The 12,317-nt window shown below is 42.8% G+C and overlaps 1 protein-coding gene across 2 annotated transcripts in view; it reads right to left on the bottom strand.

The window, feature by feature from the left end:
- micu2 (mitochondrial calcium uptake 2) overlaps positions 1-12,317 on the bottom strand; it is a 515,698-nt gene that overhangs the window by 121,486 nt on the left and 381,895 nt on the right. For both annotated transcript variants that reach the window (XM_078545440.1, XM_078545441.1), the window contains one exon: positions 10,249-10,296. In XM_078545440.1, coding sequence (XP_078401566.1) covers positions 10,249-10,296 — 48 coding nt within the window. The remainder of the gene's footprint in view (positions 1-10,248; positions 10,297-12,317) is intronic.

Genomic DNA, 12,317 nt, shown 5'->3' with positions numbered 1-12,317 from the left:
CCCATTCCTTAGTGCAAGGCATTCCCCCACATTCCCCCAAATCATCCTGCATATACCCTATTGATGACAAAAATATCCACAGCAAATCAAAAAAACTTCCCTTCTCTTGGTTTCCTACTCCTCTTGCACAGTGGCAAGAAGTTCAGGGGAGCCTTGTGTGAGAGGACTAAGACCTCACCCTATATATTCATTTAAAATAGATATAGATATCTTCATGGCTATTTCTAAAATTTTTTTAAAACTAGACAAAGGCCTTTTAAAATGGCTGAAGTTATGCCTGTCTGTCACTCTAGAACAAAAAGAGCTACCATGGCAGTATTGCAGAAACTTGCACCTTGTTATGTCTGAAGAGACACTAACCTGTGGGCTGCAGAGACCAAATTCAAAGAGAACTACAGAAAGGCCATCTGCATTTCATAAGCCAGGTTGGCCAATCGGAGCCTGTCTGCCTGCTAGGACAAAGGAACCCGCAACCTTCCTTTCGAGTCTTCATCGTTGGAAGATTTAACCATCTCGGGAACCCAGTTGGGAGGAGGTGGGGGGATACACACCCTTTCTTAAAGAGACTGTGAAGAGGTGGGAGTCAGGTGACATTGAATCTCTAGCTTGTGTAACCAGTGATATTGCCTTACTGTACTGCAAAGATTAGTCTGCCAATTTACTATCTACAAGCAGCCTCACAGAAAAGGGGCTCTGCCCAGATTGAATACCTGGCCCCATCTACACTGTTTTTACTGGAACTTCCGTACCATTGCCTGCAAGACTGATTCATCTCTGTGTGCCTATCTCATCTTGTGAGGTCAACTCCACTGGAAATGTTAATTATGCAGCATCAGTTTTCAACCTGTCGACCTCCACAAAAGAATACCTCATCGGACTTTGATTCTAGGCTCTGGACCCACGTGAAACAGTAATTCTTTTCTCTGTGATCTTTGCCCGTAAATCTTTCTTTTTCCTCTGTCCCTCTATTACTGTATGAGTGCACAGGGGGCCACAAGGCAACCCCTCTCCTGCATTTGAGAGTGTGCAAATAAATGAACCCTTTGGAGTTCATCCTATCTCGAATTTGCTATTGGGTTATTAATAGAATTGAATCATACATATCAAAACTGAGGGGTTGGGAAATACGCCACCACTTATAAAGGGGGAAGCAACTTAAAACATCCTTTGTAGATGGATGGGTGGTGACAGGAGAAATCAGGGCCTGTTTAAATTAATGCCCCTCCTCTCCGTAACACTTGGGTGTATTAAAGTGGTACCTCCTTCTGCTATGAGAGTCATTTCTTCTTTTAAGTGTGAAGGCACTCTCAATGCTTTCATAAGTATCAACAATATGCCTGGATGGGAGTGAGGTGGCATTCACTGCCAAGGCCCTCTCTTTCCATGGGCCTCCATCATGCACTTCATAGGCTTTCAGCAGGCATTTCTGAAGCAGTAAGTGTGACTCCAAGATGGTGTGTTGCCTCCCTGGTGCCAGGGTCAAGGATGTCACGGAGTGGCTGCAGGACATCCTTCGGGGGGAGGGGATCAGCCAGAAGTCGTGGTCCACATTTGTGCCAACGACATAGGTAGGAAGAAGGATGAGGTCCTGAAAGCAGATTTCAGGGAGTTAGGAAGGAAATTAAAAAGCAGGGCCTCAAGAGCAGTAATCTCAGGATTACTCCCAATGCCACATTCTAGTCAGCATATGAACAGGAGTATTGGTCGATTAAAAATGTGGCAAGAGAACTGGTGTAGGAGGGAAGGCATCATATTTCTGAGGCATTAGGTCCAGTTCTGGGGCAGGTGGGACCTGTACAAGTTGAACAGGTTACATCTTAACAGGACTAGGACTGATATACTTGCAGGGAGATTTGCTAGTGCTGTGGGGTGGGTTTAAATTAGCTTGTCGGGGAGGAGGGGTGGGGTTGGGAACCTGAAGGGTGGCCCAAATTGGGAGAAGTAAAGTTAGTAACAGGAAGTAGCAGTGAGGCTAGAAGGCAGGAGAAACAAAACAGACATTGAGCATGCTTCAAATGTGGAATGATGTCAAAAAGACAAAGTTAAGGGCACGCTACCAAATGCTCGCAGTATTCGCAATAAGGTAGATGATCAAAAGCCACAAATAGAGGTAAACGGATGTGATATAATTGCCATTACGGAAACATGACTGCATGGTGACCAAGACTGGGAACTGAATATTCAAGGATATTCAACGTTTAAGAAGGACAGACAAGAAGGGAAAGCAGGTGGAGTTGCGCTGATAATAAGGGATGGGATCAGTGCGTTAGTAAGGGAGGATCTCAGATTGGAAGAACAATGTGTGGAATCTGTTTGGGTGGATCTAAGAAACAGCATAGGGCAGCGGGCATTAGTTGGAGTCATTTATAGGGCACCAAACAGCACTGGTAATGTGGGGTATGGTATTAATCAGGAGATGAGAGAAGCATGAAGCATGGGCAACACAATAATCATGGGTGACTTCAATCTGTATATAGACTGGGTAAACCAACTGAGCACTAATGTTGTGGAAGACGAGTTTCTGGAGTGTGTTAGGGATGGTTTTCTAGAGTAGTATGTTGAGGAGCCTACTAGGGACAGGCTATTTTAGATCTAGTATTATGTAATGAAAAAGGGCTAATTAATAATCCTGTTGTAAAAGAACCTTTAGGGATGAGTGATCACATTATGGTAGAATTTTACATTATGTTTGAAAGTGAGGTAGTTCCCTTTGAAGCAAGGCTGTTAAAGTTGAATGAAGGAAATTATCAAGGCATGAGGGACAAATTAGCTGAGTTGGATTGGGAAAATACATTAAAAGGTATGGCTGTAAATAGCAATGGATAGTCTTCAAAGAACTATTACATAGCTTACAGCACCTATAAATTCCTTCAAGGTGTAAAAACCCAAAAGAAGTCAGTCAACCGTGGCTGACAAAGGAAGTTAAAGGTTGTATAAGATTAAAAAGGTCTTATAAAGTTGCCAGAAGTAGTAGTAAGCCTGAGGATTGGGAGTTTTTTAGAATACAGCGAAGGGAGACCAAGAAACTGGTAAAGGGAGAATAGAATATGAATGCAATCTAGCAAAAAACATAAAAACGGACTGTAAAAGCTTCTATAGGTATGTAAAAAGGAAGCGTTTGGCTAAGACAAATGTGAGTCCATTACAAGCAGAGTCAGGAGAATTCCTAATGGGGAATAGAGAAATGGCAGAGAAGATAAATGATTACTTTGTGTCTGTTTTCATTGAGGAAGATACAGGAAACCTCCCAGATTTAGCGATCCAAGGGACTAGGGAGAATGAGGAGTTGAAGGAAATTAGTATAAGTTAGAAGTTTGTATTGGAGAAATTAATGGGACTGAAAGTTGATAAGTCCATGGAACATTATATTCTGCATCCCAGAGTGTTGAAAGAGGTTGCTATAGAGATAGTGGATGCAATGGTGATCATTTTTGAAAATTCTATAGATTCTGGAATGGATCCTGAAGATTGGAAACAAATGTCATCCCCACTATTTAAGAAGGGAGCGAGAGAGAAAACTACAGACCTGTTTGCCTTACATCAGTAGTAGGGAAAATGCTAGAATCTATTATAAAGGGATGTGATAAATGGATACTTGGATATTGGGCATAGTCAGCATGAATTTTCGAATGGGAAATCATGTTTGATGAACTTGTTGAGTTTTTTTGAGGATGTTACTAACAAAATTGATAAAGGAGAGTCAATGGACGTCATATACTTGGATTTTCAGAAGACTTTTGCTAAAGTCCCCTAAAGTTTATTAGCAAAATAAAAGCACACATGGGACAGAAGGCAATATATTGGCATGGATTAAGGATTGGCTAACAGGCAGAACACAGAGGGCAGCATTTCCCCCCCCGTTTAGGGGGGGGGGGGGTTGTTTGTGCGGGAGCGGGTGTGGGCGGGTGGGTTCCTGATTGGCGCCCCCAAATGGGGGCAGGCCGCCATTATATGTGGGTGGGCCAATTAAGGCCTGCCCAGTGTGACGTCTGCTCGGAAGCGCTGAGCGCTCCCTGTGTGGGCGGGGGGTGGGATTCCCTGAGCTAGGAGTGAGTGCGCTCTTTCGCGCATGCGTGTGAAAGAGTGCACAGATCTCCATGAAGCCAAGTGCCACCTCAGGGAGATCGGTTGAAGTTATAAAAATTTTTCAAAGGTTGGAAGAAATTTTCCTGATGTCCCCTCATGTGACACTGTCACATGAGCTGGGACATGTCCATTACTTTTATTTAAAAATATTCCAAAATTTTTAAATCCCTCATGAAACCTCATCCTGCCCATGGATGAGGTTTCATGCTATGAGGTTTCATGCTTTTCCTGAAGGCCGCCTGGGCTCTTCGCCTGCCCGCCAACCTTAAGGTTGGATGGGCAGGTCCATTAATCATTTCAATTACTTTTTTAATGGCCTCAATAAGCCGTTGACAGGTCGGCAGGCGCGCAGCCAAGTCAGCTGCGCGCCCGCTGAACTGAAAATCTAAATGACGCGCAGCGACGTTGGGATGCCCACCCGATGTCACTGCGTGTCATTTTGCGTGTCAATTTACGTGTTGGCAAGCGAACCCTGCCCCTGCTCGCCAAACGGAGAATTCTGCCCAGAGAGTAGGAATAACCAGGTCATGCTCGTGTTGGCAGGCTGTGAACAGTGGGGCACCACAAGGCTCAGTACTTGGGCCCCAGATGTTCACAAAATATGTCAACGATTTGGATGTGGGGACCAAATGCAATATTTCCAAGTTCACAGATGATACAAAGCTAGGCAGGAATGTGTGTTGTGAGGAAGATGTAAAACGACTACAGGAGGATTTGGACAGACTTCATGAGTGGGCAAGAATTTGGCAGATGGAATACAATGTGGAAAAATGTGAGGTTATCCACTTTGGTAGAAGGAACAGATGTGCAGTGTATTTTCTAAACGGTAAGAGATTAAAAAGTATAGATGTACAAAGGGACCTAGGTCCCCTTGTCCATAAGTCACTGAAAGGTAACATGCAGGTGCAGCAGGCAGTTAGGAAGGTTAATGGAATGTTAGCCTTTATTGCAAAAGTATCGCAGGAGTAGTGAAGTCTTACTTCAATTGTATAGAAGCTTGGTTAGATCACACCTAGAGTACTGTGTGTGCAGTTTTGGTCCCCTTACCTCAGAAAGGATATTAATGTCATAGAGGGAGTGCAACAAAGGTTCACCAGACTTGTTCCGGGGATGGCAAGACTGTCTTACAAAGAGAGATTGGGAAAACTGGGCCTGTATTCTCTAGAATTTTGAAGAATGAGAGGCGATCTCATTGAAACCTACAAAATACTTAAATGGATAGACAGGGTAGGTGCAGGTAAGATGTTTCCCCTGGTTGGGGAGTCTAGAACCAGGGGCAACAATTTCAAAATAAGGGGGAAACCACTTAGGACCTAAGATGAGGAGAAATTTCTTTATTCAGAGGGTTGTGAATCTTTGGAATTCTCTACCCGAGGGGGCCGTGGAAGCTCAGTCATTGAATATGTTTAAGGTAGAGATCGATAGATTTCTGATTTACACTAATGTAAAGGGTTATGGGGATAGTGTGGATAAAAGGCATTGAAGTGTTTGATCAGCCATGATCGTATTGAATAGCGGAGCAGGCTCAACATGCTAAATGGTCGTCTCTTGTTCCTACATCCTAAAATGAACCTGCACTGAGGAAAATTCAACACGTTCAAGAATTCCAATGCAATTCCATTATTAGCTGTGGGTAGTCGTAGCACTATTGCTTGAACCAGAGGTTATGGGTTCAAGTCTCACTCCATTGATTTTAGCATTTTAGGCTGACATTCCAATGCACGACTGAGGGAATAACGCACTGTCAGAGTGAAAGTTGGATTTTAAAAATATTATTTTTCTTAGACTGGTTTAAGTACAATAAACACAACCTTCTTTTCTTTTTGAAAATCGCAAAAAAAACCTGTCTGTTCGTGCCTCTTACAGTCACAGCACATAAATCGTTAAGCACTCACTGAATTGGCAAGCATATCCTTTGAAAAAGAAGTCCCATCTTCACACCAAGAATACTACCCATTGTGTTGCGTGCCGCTATCAACGTGCTAAATGGGGTAAATTCAGAACAGATTTAGCAGCTCAAAACTGGGCATCCATATTGTGCTGTGGACCATCAACAGCAGCAGAATTGTATTCAACTGCAATCTGTAACCTCACAGCCTGGTATATCTCCTAGTCTACCGTTACCAGCATGCCAGAGGATCAACCCTGGTTCAATTAGGAGTGTAGGAGAGAGCATAATTGGAGTGGCATCAGGCATACCTAAAACTGAGGCACTCACCTGTGAAGCTACAACACAGGACTCAATTGCATGTTAAACATCAGTTGCAGCATGCTGTAGACAGAGTTAAGTGATCCCACAACTAATGGATTAGATCAAAGCTCTGCAGTCCTGTCACATCCAGTTGTGAACGGTGGTGAACAATTAAACAGCTAACCGGAGGTGGCGTTTCCACAAGTATTCCCATGCTCATTTGCAAAGGACACATTTGCAAGCATCTTCAGCTAGAAGTGCTGAGTGGCTGATCCATCTCGGCCTCCTCCTGAGTACCCCAAAATTACAGATGCCAGCTGTTATGATCCATTTAGGGACCAGTAACGAAATTTGAAATCCCAGGTACTCATTGAGAGAATAAAGCCACAAGATTCCATGGTTTTCACAAGACTCAACATAGCAAACAGTCAAAACTATCTTATACTTCAATAGCCAGAATTAACATGAGGTAAACAGGTGATATCGAGGAACAGCTGAAGGCACTGGATACAGCAAAGGGTATGTGCAGCATCCCAGCAATAGTACTGCAAACGTGGGCTACGCACCTAGCCACGTGCCATAGACAAGCAATTCCAGTACAGCTACAACGCTGGCATCTACCCACAATGTGGAAAATTGCTCATATATGTCCTGTCCACAAAGAACAGGACAAATCCAATCCAGTCAATTACCACCCCATCAGTGTGCTCTTAATCATAGCAAGGTGATGGAAGGTGTCATTGACAGTGCTATCAAGTGGCATATACAGAAGCAATAACCTGCTCATTAATGCTCAGTTTTGGGTTCTGCCAGGGCCATGCCTGACCTCATTCCAGCTTTGGTCCAAACATGGACAAAAGAACTGAATTCAAGTGGTGAGGTGAAAGTGACTGCCCTTGACATCGAGGCAGTATTTGACTGAATGTGGCATCAAGAAGCCCTAGCAAAATTGAAGCAATTGGGAATCAGGGGGATAACATGCCATTCGTTGGAGTCATACCTAGCACAAAGGAAGATGGTTGTGGTTGTTGGAGGTCAATCATCTCAGCCACAGGACATCACTGCAGGAGTTCCTCAGGGTGGTACCCTAGGCCCAACCATCTTCAGCTGCTTCATCAATGACCTTCCCTCCATCATAAGGTCAGGAGTGAAGATGTTCGCTGATGATTGCACTATATTCCACACCATTCATGACTCCTCAGATACTGAAGCAGTCCGTATCCATTTGCAGGAAGATCTGGACAGCATTCAGGCATGGGCTGTAACATGGCAAGTGGCAAGTAACATTTGTGCCACACAAGTGCCAGACAATGACCATCTCCAACAAGAGAGAATCTAACCATCTCTCCATAACATTTAATGGCATTAGCATCACTGAATCTCCCACTATTAACATCCTGGGGGTTATGATTGACCAGAAACTGAGCTGGACCAACCATATAAATACTGTGGCTCCAAGAGCAAGTCAGGAGCTGGGGATTCAGCAGCAAGTAGCTCATCACACCATCAGGGCACAAGTTAGGAGTGTGATGGAATACTTTCTACTTGCCTGGATGAGTGTAGCTCCATTAAACACACAAGAAGCTCAACATCATCCAAGACAAAACAGCCTGTTTGATCAGCATCCCATCCACCACCAGCACACAGTGGCAGCAATATGTACTATCTATAAGATGCACTACAGCAACTGGCCATGCTTCTTTCAGCAGCATCTTCCATGATCCCTACCACCTAGAAGGATATGAGCAGCAGATGCATGGGAACACGACCACCTGCAAGTTCCCCTCCAAGCCACGCACCATTCTGACTTGGAAATATATTGTTGTTCCTTCACTGTCACTGGGTCAAAATCCTAGAATTCCTTCTCTAACAGCACTGTGAGTATACTTATACTAGATAGACTGCAACACTCAGGAAGTTCACTTCACCAAAACCTTCTCAAGTGAAATTAGGGATGGACAACAAATGATGGTCTTGCCAGTGACGCTCATATCCCATAAAAGAAAAAAAATGGATTAGAAGCTTTTGAAGGAATATCATGGCCCTAATATTTAATGGAGTACAAGTTTGGAACATGTTCTGATCCCAATGGACAGTTGGTAATGGAAGAAACCAGTGCTAGTCTTTACTTGGGATAGATTTATTCAGAGTAAAACACTACAAGCATATACCTTCTCACATGACCCACAACCTGTTTAAATAAGTGTCTCTTTATATGTGCTCAAGTCACCATCCAACCAATGTCCTCCAACTTTATATACTTAACTTCAATTGATACCATTAATAGGGTTCGGAAATGTGGAAAAGCTTGTTTTCCCAAATACTTTGGAGTTTTAAATTAATTTAACTTAACTCTGAACTTTATTTTTTTCACTAGTTTCCCACCCAACAGCCAGCATGATTAACATGTTGGCTGCCTCGTTTGGAAAATCCTGGGGCACAAGTCTGCAGTGGTGGAGCGGGCAGGTCTTCTGGTGGTGGGGACAAGAGATTGTAAGGATAGGAAAAGTGGAGTGTTAACAATAGGGGGAGTGGAGAGATTGGTGGAGGGTTGAGAGATTGTGGCACGCAGGGGTCAGTGATCACAAATGGGGTGGTTAGAGATTGGGGTTGGACAGTTTGTGGAAGTGGTGGGGTTTGTTGGGCCTAGGGGAGCCACGCCTTCTCCTCCGGGCCCACAAGCAGTACTGTAAAGGCACTCACCCTTATGGATCTAGCCTTCATTTATCTGCCAGGTTTCCCAAGACAAGAAAAACCTCAATGACATGTTAAAAATAGAATTCTTATCATAATGGAGACATGCAGCCTTCTTACAACATTTCAAAGAATTTAAAGAACAGAAAAACTTTCATTTATACAGTGCCTTGCACAATCAAAAACTATCCAAAGTGCTTTACAACCAATGGATTGATTTTGAAGCATAGTCATTGTTGTAATGCAGGACAGAAGGCAGCTGATTTGTGCACAGGAAGCTATCACCATCAGCAACGTGATAATGACTAGACAATATGTTTTAGTGATATCTATTGAGGGATAAATATTGGCCAAGACACTGGGGATAACTGCCCCAGCCTTCTTCAAATACCACCATGGGATCTTTTACATCAACCAGAGAGAGCAGATGGGGCCTCGGTTTTAACGTCTCAGATGGCACCTCCAACACTGCAGCACCCCATCTGTACTGCACTGGAGTGTCAGCCCAGATTTTTGTGCTCAAGTCTCTTGAGTGGGACTTGAATCCACAATGTTCTGAGTTAGGCCAGAATGTTCCCAACTGAGTCTCAGCTGTCTGAAAGTAGATTCATTGTTGCTCCTTCCGCTGTCCCCTTTAAACCAGGAAGTGCCCAGATTTGAGGCAACTTGTCTTCGGATTTTGAATTTTTAAAACATTTTAATTTCCCATCTGAAATCGCACCTGTTTTTGGAGGTTAAACAGCCCCCACAAAGCCAACATACATTTTATATCTATTGTAGTTCACAAATATGTCAAGAGTACATCCTGGTTGCTTTTGCCTTGTAGCACTCCAGCAAGTATTTAGGCAGTTTCTGTGGAGAGAATGTTTTATGTGTGAACCTCAGGTCCAGTTTCCACAAAGGGTCCACACCTGAAACACCAACTCTCCATAGATGCTTCCTGACCTACTGAGAGTTATCAACGTCTTCTGTCTTTGTTCCTACAGATTTCAACAAAGCTACTCTGATAGGTCCAATGTCCACTGCTACAAACTAGCAGAGAATCAACAACAATGCTCAGTAAAAACAGTCTCATAAAAATCTATTTCGCATTTTCAAATTAGCTTAACCATCTAAAAATAAGATTGCATCTTTTAAAGTTGTTTTTTCTTACCATCTTATGTTTTATTATGAAGACTGTTTATTTAAGAAAGAAAACATTTAACAGGCGCAATGACAAAGAAGTATCAATCATCACATGACACCAAAAGGTTACCCTACCCTTTAAGCCCACTTACTTGTCAGAATACCCAGCAGGAATAAATATTCAGTGTATGATATCAAACCTATGGGAAAACAAAAAAGAAAACTCATTACTTTTTTTTATTCGTTCTGTCAAATAATAACCATTTGATGGTGTTTAGCAGCAGTTTAAGCAAGTAGTATAGTGCCAAATGTTGCTGAAGATTTCCATCATTCACTCTTCAGGGCAATCGCAAGAATGCCAAATTTCAAACCATCATCGCAATTTATACCAAAGGAGAAAAGGGTGCTGGTGCTAGCTGGTTGGAAAGTCGACTCTGATTGGCTGAGGTGTTGCCATGGAGAAAGCAGCAAAGAACTATAGGTTCCCCAAGCTTCTAGGTAATTCAAAAAAGGTGCAAGGCTTGAACATATTCCTTTTGTTTTCAGATAACAGGTCCCTGTGTGTGAAGGTATGTCACTTCTAGCAAGCATAAATAAGCCATGTTACGAGCTCAACTGATTATCTTAAATTAGTTGTTAGTGTCGCAATTAGCACAGTCAGGATTGTTAAGCAAGTGCTGTCCAATCACGGAATCACATCTAACAGTAGATGTTCGTTTTGGATTTTACAAGTGTGGGCTGGTTGAGAACAGTCTGTACTCCACCTATTACAAACAACCGAAGGTACATACTGCTTGGTTCGATGAGCCAATTGCTGGGACGTATAGCCTATGTACCTGGCAGCGCATTGGCACTGAAACTTATGCACTACATTACCCAATTGTGTGGCAGGCAGAGCATCTTTCTGGACTGATGACAGCATCCTATTAGTGGAAAATACCACTCTCGTAACCACTGCACAGCAGCAGTGTGAAATGGCTTCCATAACCTACTCTTCATTTTTGAGATACTTCGTTTTTCCAGAATTATTTGAGGTACATCAGGTTGTGCCCACGTTCATTTCCGAGCACACTGACAACACTAAGGTGAGACAAAGTCCCATGGTATAGTGAGCATTCATAAAGAATGAGACTGAGCATATTAGCTGCAGGATAACTAATCTACTTGGTGCCCTGGGCTGCGCTTGGTCTGGGGTGCACAAATTTCTTTCTTTTTCAATATGTTCCATTTGCGCCACTATATTGCCTCAATAGATGACCACACCAAAAGCAAAACCCACATGAAGCACACCTCACTGTAAACTTGCTTAAGTGGAATTGTTTTGGCAACACGATTAATGACACCAACAAACATGTAGAGAATTTGTTTGATCATGTACTCTCTGAAAGTGAAGAGCTTGTTGTCCTGCCATATGGCTTCAACTTTGGTGTTCCTACATCCCACAACCAATGGAAAGATGTATTTGCTGAGTTTGGACTGCTCTATTCTCAGCTGTCCCGCCACAAACCAGAATCCAATGAAGACGCTGAGTCCTTGAAAGCACGCCTAGTGGATCTAGCGCGCACATTTTGGTTGTTCGTAATAGGTAGAGTTTAGGCTATACTCAACCAGCCGGTGCTTGCAAAAGCCAAACAAAAACGTCTACACTGGGATGTGATTCCATGATAGGACAGCACTTGCTGAACAACCCTGATTGAACTAATAGCTACACTGACAACCAGTTTAAGATAATCAGTTTAGCTAATAATGTGGCTCATTAATGCTTGCTAGAAGCAGCAGACATTCATGTGCAGGGACCTATTCTCTACAAAAAAAGGAATATGTTCAATTCTCGTGCTTTTTTTGATTTACCCGGGAGCTTGGGGAGCCTATACTTTGCCATTGCTTTTTTCATGGCAGCACCTTAGCCAATCAGAGTCGACTTGCCAACCAACTAGTGCCCTTTTCTACTTTGGCATAAATTGCTGTGATCATTTGAAATTTGGCATTCTTGTGTTTGTCCTGATGAATGCAAGAAGAAAAACTTCAGCAACATGTCTCTTCTTTTCAGCAATATTCAAGTTCTATATTACCAAGCAAATAGTATATGTTGAACTTACTGATGTCAACTGAAATTTTCAGGCAAATAACCTATGATATGAGAGCAGACTAATGATGAATTATTTAATTGCAGGATAAGCATAGATGAACAAATAATACAGTATGGACTTCTGAATCAGCT

The sequence above is a fragment of the Cetorhinus maximus genome, chromosome 7 (assembly GCF_964194155.1).
Source record: "Cetorhinus maximus chromosome 7, sCetMax3.hap1.1, whole genome shotgun sequence".
NCBI classification, from domain to species: domain Eukaryota; kingdom Metazoa; phylum Chordata; class Chondrichthyes; order Lamniformes; family Cetorhinidae; genus Cetorhinus; species Cetorhinus maximus.
Note: the sequence above shows the minus strand (reverse complement) of the source record. Positions and strands in the feature narration are given on the sequence as shown.